The sequence below is a fragment of the Pipistrellus kuhlii genome, unplaced genomic scaffold (assembly GCF_014108245.1).
Source record: "Pipistrellus kuhlii isolate mPipKuh1 unplaced genomic scaffold, mPipKuh1.p scaffold_m20_p_4, whole genome shotgun sequence".
Lineage (NCBI taxonomy): Eukaryota > Metazoa > Chordata > Mammalia > Chiroptera > Vespertilionidae > Pipistrellus > Pipistrellus kuhlii.
In genome coordinates, this window is record NW_023425540.1 from 39,816,575 (window position 1) to 39,830,836 (window position 14,262).

Consider the following 14,262-nt stretch of genomic DNA (forward strand, 5'->3'; position numbering starts at 1 on the left):
CATTAGATGAAATGAAATAAATTTATTGGTTTATGACCAGTATTTTTTGTGTGTGTGAAATAGAGTGTATCTGGGAAGAACACTCTATGTGACTCCTTTACTCTCACAATACTGCCGTGCTCACAGCACTTCTGACACCAGATGTGTGGGTTTGCCACACGTCAAACAATGCTGTGACACTACTAGGTGTCCTACAACACACCAGTTCTGTCAGTTCTGATACTACCTGCCTGGAGTCAGTGTCAGATCTTGTAGGTCAAAATTTCAATCCCACAAGACTGCCCCCATCTGAGACTCCAATCTCAAGTCCCAGGTTGACACCTATATTTTTAACCAATCAGCCTTAAATTGGGGTTCCCATGACCACCTCCTTGGGTACAATAATTTACTACCCTGTTTCCCCGAAAATCAGACAGTGTCTTATACTAATTTTTACTCCCAAAGATACGCTAGGTCTTATTTTCAGGGGATGTCTTATTTTTCCATGAAGAAGAATATGGTACACATTTATTGTTAAATGAAAATAAAGAAAATTTATTACCTGTATACGGTACGGTAGTACGGTAGTTGTCAATACAAACCAGACAAACTGTGAACCCTACAGTATCAAGAATTTACTCATTTATTCAATGACAATCATGTCATCATCTTCTGGAACATCATCGTAACAATCCAATTCCTGAATTTCCTGGTGAATTTCTTGTGACTCCATTTCTTTCAGAATCAGTGGACCAAATCTCTCATGTTTAACCTGGGGAGGGAGGCTTATTTTCAGGGGGGATGCCTTATATTTCACTCAGAAGGAAATCTATAAGTAGGTCTTATTTTCGGGGAAACACGGTAGAATGGCTCATAGTATTCAGGGAAACACTTATATTTAACAGTTTATTATATAACTAGAGGCCCGGTGCATGAAATTTGTGTACTTGGGGTGGGGCTGGTCCCCAAGCCTGGCCTGTGCCCTCTCACAGTGCCGGAACCCAGTAGGTTGCTGAAGATTGTTCTAGAAGGATATATGAACTACTATATTATTGTGCACTTGTGCTACTTTAATATGTACATAGGTCCCCACTGCTGCTAGATTTTTATAGGGCGTGTCTATAAAAGTGTTTTCACATTTTTATTCTTATATTTGGTAATGTTCTTTCAAGCAGTAAAGACCTTACTTTCTATTCAACTTTTATGCTGTCAATTGCGACACCTAGTGGTAATATAGCTCTGTTGCAGGTATCCTGTATTCTCGTTAGAGAAGAGTGATCACCAAGTCCCATTTTGTAAATTATTTTATTTTTTAAAGTATTTCAAAATACATTTTATTGATTTTTTACAGAGAGGAAGAGAGAGAGATAGAGAGTTAGAAACATCAATGAGAGAGAGACATCGATCAGCCGCCTCCTTTCACACCTCCACTGGAGATGTGCCCACAACCAAGGTATTATACATGCCCTTGACAGGAATCGAATCAGGGACTTCTCAGTCACTGAGCCAAACCGGTTTCAGCTGTAAATTATTTTTTGAAAATGGGAAACTCACATTTATTCCTTAATTCATTAACTTCACATGAGAACAAATAGAGCCTATGACTTCTTGGATTATCTTAAAGCTTTTAAAATAGTATCCAGAAATCACTTAGTCATAACAGTGAGAGAGAAATTTAACAAAGCATGCCCTGATAGGTTAATGGGAAATCATAGTCCAGCTTCCCTGCAGCCGTTGATGCATTGTTATGTACATGTCTGTGCCAGATCCTCAGGGTTTAGCGTGGTGCCTGCACTTGGTAGTCTCTGTCTTTGTGGGTCATCCCTGAGCACAGGGGAAGGGCCTGCTTTCTGCAGGCGCCAGTCTGGACCTGCTTTTCTCATTGCACATTGCCACCTACTCCATTCTCAGAGAAGAGTCCTTCCCCCTGACACCAGCAGCGAAATGGGAGGTGGTCTCCTCAGTCCCTTCAGTTGGTTCAGAGAGAGAGTGCCCACCCTTTTCCTGCTTATTAATAGGGAGCTGGCTAAATAAAATGTGGTTCTGTATTGCAGTGAAGGGCAGTGAATTCAATCTCATGTATCAAAATAGGCAGTGCTCATAAACAGTTAAAAAAGAAAAGAAAAACTAGATGTAAACAGTACGATCAATACTATTTTATATAAAAAAAAATACACCAATACCACGTTTTCTGTAGTGCATATATAATGTAGGTTTAAAAAAAAAATGGCCTGGAAGGATGCATGACAGATTTGTAGGAGAGGTTAGTTACCTAGGAGGATGGAGGGTGGGAATTTGGACTGGAAGTGAACCTAGGCGACTGTGGCTTTTTTGAAATGCTCTACTTATCTCTCCACAGACTGAAACCGAGAGCTCATTTTTGAAAAGGATTTTAGTCCTCACAGATAATTTGGAAGCCATGGAAACATTTGAAGGAGAAAATTTAAAAATTATTTAAGTATATATATCACCCAGGGAAAGCTGCAGTTAAATTTTGATATATTTCCTGGTATTAGTTTAAACATATCTAAATTAGGATCATTCTGCATTTGGTTTTACATCCTGATTTTTCCATGTAATATTATATTTGGAACATTTTTCCATGTCATTTAGAATTCTTTGAAAAAAGCAACTTAAAATAATATTTCTTCTAGATAAAAATGTACCAAATAACTCTATTGCCATTGGGGTTTTAGGTTATTCTTAATTCCTCACTGTTCATTTACCAATAATCCATTGAATACTTAATTCTTGCATTGTCAGAACCTGTTAGTAGAATAGAAAAAACCTTCTGTCACAGAGCTTTTTTTTTTTCTTTTTTTGTTTTTTCCCAAATGTAATTCGGTCAGAAATGTGTGCAGGAACAGTTGCTATCTTTAAGTTTTCTATTGTGCATATATAATGTATGTAAAAATAAAAGGTCTGTTATTAAGGAATGAGCAGATCAAAAGATATGGAATGTCTTAAGACTTTTGATGTTGCTAAACTGTGTACCAGTAAGGCTGTACCAATTTACTTTCCCAGCAGCAATCTGTTTTACCATTTCCTAAAATCTTTGGAAATAATTTCTTTACCTTGCTTTTATTATTGAATCAAACATTTTTCTCTTCCTGTCTTACTAAAATATGCATGCATTCCCAGCTTTGTTCCTTCCCGATATTACACATTTCTCAGTGGTGCTGGGTTAATTTTTCATCTTGTGCACTGTCCACATGATTGATTGCCCACATCTCCACTTCCCTCCAGTCAGAGCTGACTGTTCATGTACTGCTTCCTATACAACCGGAAGCATGGGAGTTAAAAATTACAAAGTATATATAATTTAAAGAATTATTGAGAAATTTCATACATACTCAAAATACAATGAAACCTCACATACTTAAAATCAGAATCAGCAATTACAATTATTGCCATGTTTGCTTCATTTAACTCCCTTAATTTTATATCTATTTGTTCAAACATTTTAAAGTTGTAGCCATTATATTGTTTTTACAAGTGTGTCCGGAATGCTTTTTGCTTGCTATACAGGCAGTCCTCGGGTTACTTTGGACTCGACGTACGTTGCTTTGTGGTTACACTGCCATCTCCATTTATTTAAAAAAAAAAAAAATTCTGTCATTTTAATGTATGTACACTGTGCTTTGTTTTTTATTATTTATTTACAAGGTCAGGAATTGTTATCTTTCTTTTAAGTCCTTTTTTACTGTTTCACTACATTACTGCTGTGTAAGTGCTTCATGTGAGTGACATAGGTGCTCATGTAGGTGGGTTTCGACTTACAGTGAAAATCGTGTTACATAGCCCCAACGTACAGATCTGACGTAACCCAAGGATCTATTGTATTCCGTCCTTTTACTCCATTCTCAGCAGTTAAAATCTTTGGGGTTTTGTCCTCTCCTTTTACTTCGGAGGGTGGGGCTTTATACTTGAAGCTGCTAACTATAGAGAAAAAAACCTTATTATAAGCTGGATAAATAAATGCTAAACAAAGCTATTGGGGAAAAAGGTATGATAAAAATATCTCCTATCACTGTTTCTAAAGCAAGTCTTAATGGACAAATGTTTCAACAAGTAAATTTCAACTGTTCTCAGCTGTTATTAAAGAAATTATGTGGCTTACTCTACCCACTGCTGTACACATTCAAACATTAGCTCGTTGCTAAAAGAACAAATTTAACCAATCAAGTAACGTGATTCCTTGTATCTATTTTCTCCCCATTTCATTTTTTCTATTTTCCCCATTTATTGATTTTAGAAAGGGAAACATTGATTTGTTGTTCCATCTATTTATGCATTCATTGGTTGATTCTTGCATATGCCCTGACACGTTCAAACCTGCAACCTTGGAGTTTTAGGATGATGCTCTAATGATTCCACATGTGTCAAACACAAGGCCCGCGGGCCAAATCCGTCCCGCCAGGCCTTGCAATGTGGCCCGCACCGCGCTGTCATCACTGCACTCCGCTGCGTTTCCATCACAATGACAGTTTATGACTGTTCAGTAAACCATTCGGCCCTCGATTTAGGCTGGATTTTAGATTTTGGCCCCTTCTCTGATTGAGTTCGACACCCCTACATCAGTTGAGCTACCCAGCCAGGGTCTTATTTTTTTCTATTTCTAATTAACTATAGTGATAATTTTTAGTAAGCTAAACTTAAATGAACAAACACTCCCACACTGAGTAGACTAGAGAACAGAATTTGTCAATAACTTATACAACAAATAATTAAGCAGATCATTGGTAAGGACCTGCAGAGGGAGCTGGTACTTCTGACTGGAGTGATCTAGGGCCAATTACATCCTATTCTGAGGGAGAAGAGCTCCTTGGCAGCAATTTGAAAGCTTCAGGTCCTCAGGGTCTTGTCCCTTAGCCATAGGATTTGTGTCCAGGTGCATCCTGGAGACAAGTAGGAGCCGTCATTGCAGGGTGTGTTTTACTTCCTTCTAGGCTGAGGTCTCAGCCCTGCAGGGGACTGGAGGCTGCAGGCAGGCAGCAGTTATTGCTACCCTCTCGTCCTGGCCAGGAACACCACCTCCCTCCAGCAGTACCTGTGAACTTACCCGCACTGCCCACACTTGAACCCAGCATTGGCCCTCCCTGGGCTCTTCTGGTCCAGGCCAGGTGAATGAGGCCCAGGCATCTCCAGGGTTGGGTCAGGTATGCCAACCCCAAAGCATCTGGTCAGCCTTTGGAAAGGAATACGGTGTGCAACTAACTATACTCACTAGTAGTGGTAGATGGAAACCAAGCACAGCCAGCCTATTTAACATTTAAATATACCAAATTAACAAGGTGTTCATAAACTTACACAATGCTGTCAAATACGTCAGTTAAAAAGAAGCTGGCCTCTACACTCCTGTGGAAATAGATAACCGCTCACACATTTGAAAGGATAAACATGTGAAATGAGCAGCAGGGGAAATGCCACACACATGAAGCTGGATGAGGAATGCAAGTTTGAACAAAGCAGAAGTGAGACACAGGGTTTCCTTTAAGAATTCATTTTGATCTTATGGGAAGCCCAAGAACATTTTCCTAACACCCTAACCCTAACCTAACACTAGGATATGGTTAGATAGAAATCAACTTGTATTTAACTAATTCTACCAATTGCAGTTTCTCAGACTTAAGGCTAATGAGCCTCATTGCAGATAAAATCCACCCTCCCCCCCCCCCATACAAATTTTTAAACAATTCATGGGTAATGAACCCCATGGACTCAATACCCAGCTTTAACAATGAAAACACAACCCATTTGACCATTACTACCCATTCACTTTGTTCTTTGTAGTAGAAAGTCAGTCTATCAGTTACTGACAAACTCAGGACCCACAACACTTTATATAACTGGTCTTCCCTTGAACAAGCTTTTCTTCTATGCCTGAAATCCACTTTATTAAATGACGTAATGCCTAAATTTTGCTGTCAACCATGGAAGCTACATGGATACTGACCTTTACATACTAAACACCAGAGCAGGGAACAATTTGATAGTATTTATATTGGGTCCAAAGATGTATCCAAGGTGATTTCTGCCAGTTTAGAGATTTGTTTTATTTTAAAAAATATATATTTTTATAGATTTCAAAGAGTGGCCCGAAATCCTGGCATGTGCCTCCACCAGGAATCAGAACCTCGACTTCCTGGTTCATAGGACGAACCTCAACCACCTAACAAGGCCAGCCAGGCAATTTAAAAAAATATATTTCATTGTTGTTTTTTTTTTTTTAGAGGGAGAGGGATACTTAGAAACATCAATCAGCTTCCTCCTGCACACCCAACCACTGGGGATGTGCCTGCACAACCAAGGTACATGCCCTTGACCAGAATTGAACCTGGGACCCTTCAGTCCACTGAGCCAATGCGGTTAGGGCCAATTTTTTAAATTTACTGTTTTGTTTTTTCAGTGGTTTGGGGGGGGAGGGAAGGGGGTAACAACTCTGCTATGAATACCATTTCCTCTAGAGAATTCTGAATTAACCGTTTTCCCAATCTCCTAAAATTTTAAGTTATACAATACGTCTGCAGTAAGGAAAATTAAGACAAAAACATTTTAGGCATATGAAAATTTATTACTGTGATTTCACCATCAAAACTTAGGATCTTGGTCTTTCCTTCTTGCCTTTGTACAAGGCCAAGAGAGACACATTGGCTACTTTGACAACCTTAAAGCGAACTCCAGGAATGTCACCAACAGCATGACCTTTGCGACCAAATCCAGCAACCAGAACTTCGTCATTTTCCTGGAATAAAATTAACAGTTTATTTTGGTATCAGTAACAACCACTAAAAATATTCATCATATAAGATAACTGGGGGATACAGCCCCAGGAACAGAAGCTAGAAGACTTAAAAGCACTTACCTCAATGAAATTCAAACAACCATCATTGGGTACAAAGGCTGTGATTTTTTTGCCGTTTTTGATCAGCTGGACTCTGACACACTTCCTGATAGCGGAATTTGGCTGTTTGGCTTCAACCCCTCTGAAACAGAAACAGCACAAGAGTTGATTTTCTGAAAGGGGATACATTTTAGTCCATTAAGCACCTAAGCACAAAACATATTAGTCTGTATGGTCTCTACCTTTTCTATCTATTCCTAAATTGCTAAATGCCTGTGGTTTCAACCATGTATCTCCTGTCTTAGTGTCATTGGCACAACTGGAGACACCTGACCCTCTATAAAATACGAAAACAAGATAAATTCTGAATTTAACACTCCACTGTCACTAAACTTGATTGGATAGATTGATCTTATGAAGTAAAAACCCGTTTGAGTACTGTCAATTCATGTGATGTGGTTCAACTTTAGCAGTAAATCTCAGGCAAGAAACTCCAGTTTTCTCAAGGAGGTGTGATTGGTTCCATTTTAACAAGTTCACGGATGTCAACAGCTTAGAACAGTTCACACACACACTGCGACTGGTCCCCTATTTCTCCCCTCCAATCCCTTCAAGCTAATAATGTTGAGGTATCAAAACCCTTGGTCTTCTAACCTCCGAACCCTCATTTACCAACTCTCTATAGTGTATGTATAGCATAAATTCATGCATTTAAAAAAGTTATGATTGTGTAACTTTTTTAAATGCATGAATTACCAGAGTAAAATAAAAGACGGTGAACTTTTACTTACACTTTTTCCAGCACGATCCCCTTTGCATGGGAGGCGCCACCGAAAGGGTTGGCCTTCAGGGCCGTGCCCAAATGGGCCTTCTTGTACTGCTTGTCATGCCACTTCTGATCCCGCCGGTGGCTGCGGAGCTTCCGGGCAGTTCGGAGACCGCGACACTTGCCTACAAACCACAACAGTCGCCTTAGTTCCTCCGGAAAAGCGTCCTTTGTCAGTGTCTCCTAACTCCCGGGACGCTAACCTCAGCTGCACACGCCGGGGAGCTCTGACACCCTATCCTGGCACATGGCCCAACACTTCAGCTTCCCTTAAACCAACTCAGAGGTGGGCACATGCGCTCCAATGGGTGCATCTTCCCAAAGGGCCCGACCCCGCGCCCAGGCTCAGAGCAGCGCCGGCAGCCCCGCTTCCCCAACTCCGCGGCCCGGGCCGCACGGGGCCCCTCCGGCTTCGGCCCATGTGGCTGCGGGCGCCGGGCCTCCCGCCTCAGTCCTCACCCCCCGCCCCGGCGTCCTCCTCTCCGCTCCGCTCCGCTCCCACCCGCCCGCTGCCCCTGGGACCCCCGGCTTCTGCCTGCGATCGCCTCCGCCCCGCGGGGACTACTCACCCATCCTGCCGGCGCCACGGGCCTGAGCGAAAGAGAGAGGGAGGCCAGGAAGGAGCCACAAGCCCCCGCGCGCAGGCCCCGCCCCGCCAAGGACCCTGGCGGCTGTCTGCGCCGCGCCTGACCCGAGTCTGGAGCCTCTCAGTGGAAAGAGACAAATGTGCACCACTTTCCAGAACCCACGTCTTATCTAACCTTTTTGACATTCAGCGATATATAACTTAGGTCGGTGTTTGTTTCTTTTTATGTGGATGCCGGAGGCAAAAGGAACGAGGACCCGCTCACAGGATGGCACTGGCGCGGTCGGCAAAGCCTCGGGGGCGGGGCTTGGCGGCGCGGGGCGGAGGAAGGACGCGGAGTGCGGGCCACGTGCTCATAGTGTGGAAACTTAGACCTCTGCGCCTTAAAGCCCAATTCGCAAGCAGCATGGTAAATGGAAATCGTTTTAAGTGAAGCCATGTGATGTAATTAAAAACCCAAGGTTTAGCTGAAGCCGATTTGGCTCAGTGGATAGAGCATAGGCCTGCAGACTGAAAGGTCCCAGGTTCGATTCTGGTCAAGGGCATGCACCTTGATTGCAGGCACATCCCCAGTAGGAGGTATGCAAGAGGCATCTGATAGACGATTCTATCTCATGATGTTTCTAGCTCTCTCTTCCTCTTTGTAAGAAATCAGTGAAATATATTTAAGTAAAAAATAAAAACCCAAGCTTTGGAAGTAGACCAGGCCTTAAACCCCAAAGCTGCCATTTACTGGTTGTGCGACCTTGGGCAATTCATTTAATTAACTCTTTAAATCTCGGTTTGTTTTGCAGAGTAAGAGTTTGTTGCGATTTTGGTTCATCCCAGAACTATTTTTTAAATGGTGTTCTCTGTGCCAGGCATTGGGAATACAACAGGGAACAAGGGAGGGAAGGTTACTCTTACAAAGTTTCTATTCTAGATGTGAGAAGGCAGGAAATAGGTTATATTTTTAAATAAACAAGGTAATTTATATTTATTTATAAACACTAGTAATTAGTGTTATAGAGAAAATATAACTGGTTAAGGTGATACTAACATGGGGATGAGATTGGCTACTCTTGATAGGGTTGCTGAAGAAAGCATCGTGGTGAACCCTACAGTTGAGCTGAAATCCCTAAAGAGAGGGAGCCCCATAGGCCAGTAGAGTGGGTAGATCCTTCCAGGAAGAAGAGTTCTCTCTACGTAGAAGGAGCTGGAGCTTTTCAGGAACCGAAGGACCAGGACAGAGGAGCTCTGTGAATGAGGACTGTTTTGCTGGTTGAGACTGGAGTGGAGTCAATAGAGTGGGAAAGAGAAGGAAGTGTAGACAGTAACTAGAGATAGATTTTGCAAGGAATTTTTTTTTAATTGATTTTTCACAGAGAGGTAGAGAGAGGGATAGAGAGTTAGAAACATCGATGAGAGAGAATCGTCGATCAGCTTCCTCTTGCACACCCCCTATTGGGGATGTGCCGGCAACCAAGGTACATGCCCTTGACCGGAATCGAACCCGGGACCTTTCAGTCCGCAGGCGGACGCTCTATCCACTGAGCCAAACCGGTCCCGGCAGGAATTTTTCTGTAATGTGTAGAGGAAAGGGGCTATATCTGAGGAGAGCTGTGGGACCCAGGATAGGTTTGTTTTGTGGCATTTTTGTATGCTGGTGGGATTGCCCCAATAAGAAGAAATAGATAACTCACTTAGAAAGGATAACTGCAGGAGCAAGTCCTTGAATGGACTAGAGGGGAGTCCAAGTGGAGGAGTTGACCTCAGAGTAATAATAATTTTTCTTTCGTAGTACAGAAGGCAAAGTATAACTAAGTAAATTGGAAGGTTTGTTCATGGGAAGATGTAGAACTTCAGTTTTGAGCAAAGTCATCAATAAAGAGAAAGAGCAGGAAAAAGAAGTTTGAGGAGAGAGGGTACGATGTGAAATCATTGTCTAGGATAGCAGTGCTAGCATTAAATAGTACTTTTTTAGGTGCCCTACATTTATTAATTCATTTAATTCTCACAACACTAAAAGTAAATACTTTTAGTACCCCTGTTTTGCTGAGGTATAGATACTTAGTCTATTTGGGTTGCTGTAATAAGTGACCATAGACTGGATGGCTCATAAACAACAGAAATTTATTTATCACAGTCTGGAGACTGGGAAATCCAAGATCAAGGAGTGGACAGATTCAGTACCTGTTAAGAGCCCTTCTTGTTCATAAATGATTCTTATTTTGCTATTATATAACCTCAAATGGCCCGAAGAGCCAAGGCAGCTCTCTGGTGACTCTTATTTACTTTTTGTTTTGTTTTTTCAAATTTTATTGAGATATAATTGACACATTGGGATCTCTTTATAATCCCATTTATGAGGGCTTATGACCCAATCACCTCCCAGTGGCCTTGCCTTCTAATACCATCATCTGACCCTGGCCAGTGTGACTCGGTTGGAGCATTGTCCAGTGCACCAAAAAGTTTCGGGTTTGACTCCTGGCCAGGACACCCCAAGGTACATATCTGTCAATGTTTCTCTTCCCTCTCCCCTCCTCCCCTTTCTCTAAAAGAAAAAAAATTGGTAATCATGTCCTTGTTGAGGATTAAAAACCAAACCAGATAGGGATTAGGTTTCAACATATGTTTTGCCTTCTAATCTAGGAATGTGAAAAGATAAATTGACAAAGGAATGTGAGATTATTGAACAGTTCTGAGGGCCAGTTTGAAACTAGCTATGAAGTTACATAAATCAGCATGGTTTTGTATCTTCTTCCGGTTCATTCACTGTAGTGACTGGGTAGATGGAGAGTTGGATTTTACCAGGGTTTGGGGGAGGATCTAGACAGGAGTCTGGGATAACATTCTAGCCAACTGAGCCACACCAGCCAGAGCAAGAATAAAATACTCATAATTTGCATGTCCATGGGTTACTAGAATTATATGGAAACCAGTAGACACCTTGTCCCCAAAGAATAGGGTATATGGTTCTTGAAATGTTGGGGGAGAGGCAGGAAGGAGAACAAGTTTCCCTCTTTCCTAGTATTTCCTTCCAAGTAGAAGGATTTAAATTAGTGTAACTCCTTATTTCTCTGCCAGTTGACTCATCCCAAGCCAGGTGAGGAGGGGTGACATCTGTGATAAGTTGAGGAAGCTCTTCTTTATTGCCTTGTGGGGACCCAGCTTGCCCACTGAGTGTTTTTCCTGGTTCTCCTGGGGCAGGCTTCTCTTCCCTATGGAGAGTCCAGCGATTCCAGGATAGTCTTCCATGTCTGTCTTCCAAGGAAAGGGATTTAGTTACAATCCATCTTGTTCCTGCACTGAACTTTGCCCTCCATTCTGGCCTTCCACAGTGATGGAGGTGGTATTTGCTTCTCCACTTATCTTACCCTTAGTTTTATTTCTGTTGGTTTAGCACTCAGGTGGGGAAGTAGGGTATTATTATTTGATTTCTCTTGGAGCCTACCCCTGTCAACTAAGAAGAAAGATTGATATTTTGAAATTAGGCCAGTTGATGAGGAGGTTTAGGCTAAGGGTGATGCCTTCACACAGTGTAGGGGAGAAGCTAGCTTTTCCGAAGGATCCCAGAAGTTTTAACACTGCTGACAATTGATAGTGGAGCATATAGAATAGTTGGAAATAATTCCTCGTGCTGTAGCTGTAAAAATTGAGGCATTAGTTGCTATGGAAATGTGACAGGAAGTTAACAGCTTTAAGTGAGGAAAAGGAAGCAGTAAGAGTGAGACCCATAATTACATGCTCTGTATAAATACTAGTGATGAATATTGAGTGCCTCATTTTACCTGATTAAATTATTAAACATAATTTTTCCGCTATCCAAAATGAGATCTCTTATCTTCTCATTCTCACTACTTTTTGGTACAGTGGTTATTTCTTCTTATATCTATTCCAAGGTGGAACTAAAGAAATATGTATGTAGTGCCATGTAATCTTATTAATATTCAGGCCTGATCTTTAAAATCCTTGCTATTATAATTAAACCTCTGTGTAGGATCTACGGGGGCTTGACAATGCTGTTTTTTGATATCCTTTTGTGATGTTCCGGGGAGTTATCATTTTAATATGCATATTAAGTTATTCCTCAGGTCTTCTCTACCTTGGCTGAAAACCAAACAAAAGAACAGGCTTCTATTTCAGCAGGAGGCTTTGAGTTATAAGAAATTAAAGATAATTTTTTCTCACTAGGAAAAGAAAGATACTGTTACTTCCTGGAATATTATGTTTTAGAATCTCATTCCCTGGAGAGGTTTTAGAATCTGGTTGACAGGCCAGATCTGTTCTGTCAGTGAGGTCAGTGGGGACTAATTGATCTATGGTGATGAGGAATGGCTGGAGGTCACTCATGTAGCCTTTGCATTCCTCAATAAAATGAAAATTCACCAGGATTATTTCTGGACTAGAGGCCTGGTGCACAGATTTGTGCACACTGAAAGGAAATCAATTAGAAGAAATATTTTAGAGGTTGGGGAGAGACTGGGAGAGGTTGGCTCCAGGGCATGTCTGGCCTATCTCACCCAGTCCTGATTGTCTGGACTCCAGCAGCAAGCTAACCTACCTTTTGGAGCATCTATCCCCTAGTGCAATGTTTCCCAAACTTTTGACATATGTGTACCTCTTCTATAATTTTTGTAATGCTGAGTACCCCTTGTACTCATGAGAACGTAGAATTAGGCACAGCTAAGCACAGTGCAGTGCATATCCCCACCAAACTCCGGTGCAACGTGTACCCCCACCAAACTCTTCCCGTACCCCTGGGGATACGCGTACCACACTTTGGAAAACACTGCCCTAGTGGTCAGTATGCATCATAGTGACTGGTCGAACAAACGGTCAGAGGGACAATTAGCATATTAGGCAATATATATATATATATATATATATATATATATATATATATATATATATAGCCTAATATGCTTATGTAAATATAAATATAAATATATACATTATATATATAAAATATATATTATATATATAAAATATATAATATATATATTTATATTTGTAATAATATGTAAATTATAGCATAAATTTAAAAACTATAAAAGTAAATGAAAACTTTTGAGTGTTTTATACTACAAAAGAGAAAAAAGGAGGAGTGAGAAATAAAATAAGAAAGGAAGGAAGAAAAGAAATGAGGTGTTTTGGACAGGAATAATTTTTCCACAGGCTTAAAACCATTATCTTTTTATTTTGTTCCTAGCAGTCTTTACTAATTATGAAACTAACCCAAATGAATGAATCTGTAACCAGTTTATAGGTATCATTTTTAACACTATGAATAATATGTTCATGTGCCAATTTTAAAACTTACTTAAGTTTTAAGTTAAATTTTCCAAATTTAATTACTTAGCACACAACATCTTGGATTTTTACTGAGTAGTTGGACACATTGCTCTCTATGAAATTAAGTGTGCTAATTAATTTCTGTCCAAAGAATTCATATGGCTCTTCTTATAACTGATGGCTTAAAGTATAGGGCATATATTCTCATACATATATTCTCAATATAAATTTTGTTTTAGTGAATTTTAACTCTGATTCCTGTCTGTTGAGGTGGGAAACCTGCAGGTACTTGGTGGAGTGGTGGAGGCCTCTTTCTCCCTAGGACCCAGTTCTGTTAGGTTCTCCCTGTCCCACAAACCCGCCTTCCAGTCCATGCCTCTATCATTACACCACATTTGTTATCTAGAAATCCCTTTCAATGAAGGTCTTTTGTACTAAAAGTAAAAGAACTTACTTTAAGCTGTGTTAAGAATAAAAACCAAATTAGTAGCTCATAGATCCCAGCACCAAGGGGTGTATACTGACCTCATGAAGTGAAGGTCACTGGTTTCCTAAGTACAACATCCTAAAGGTGTTCAACCAGCAGTTATGTGTTCACATTTCTACACATCACTGGGCTGGGAGCTTCTTGGGGGCTAGGACTGGGTCTTTTTTGCCTAGTACTCCTGACTTCTAGCACATGACAATAAATGTTTGTCTAATGGGCAAATTTATGAAGGAATAGGCTTCCTATCTCAGTTTAGCTCAAGAGCC

The 14,262-nt window shown here is 40.8% G+C and overlaps 2 protein-coding genes across 2 annotated transcripts in view; one reads left to right on the forward strand and one right to left on the reverse strand.

The window, feature by feature from the left end:
* Positions 1 to 6,532: 6,532 nt before the first annotated feature.
* On the reverse strand, positions 6,533 to 8,352 carry RPS23 (ribosomal protein S23). The gene is made up of 4 exons (XM_036410763.2): positions 8,219 to 8,352; positions 7,615 to 7,774; positions 6,845 to 6,965; positions 6,533 to 6,724 (listed from the first exon to the last, which is right to left on the reverse strand). The coding sequence occupies exons 1-4, from the start codon at positions 8,220 to 8,222 to the stop codon at positions 6,578 to 6,580; spliced, it is 432 nt and encodes a 143-aa protein (XP_036266656.1). The 5' UTR covers positions 8,223 to 8,352; the 3' UTR covers positions 6,533 to 6,577.
* A 176-nt stretch (positions 8,353 to 8,528) lies between these two features.
* The window catches only part of LOC118703736 (V-type proton ATPase subunit S1-like protein), a 41,670-nt gene continuing 35,936 nt past the window's right edge, over positions 8,529 to 14,262 (forward strand). Inside the window, exon 1 of the mRNA XM_045571690.1 lies at positions 8,529 to 8,644. The gene's annotated coding sequence lies outside the window, so the exon portion shown is untranslated. The remainder of the gene's footprint in view (positions 8,645 to 14,262) is intronic.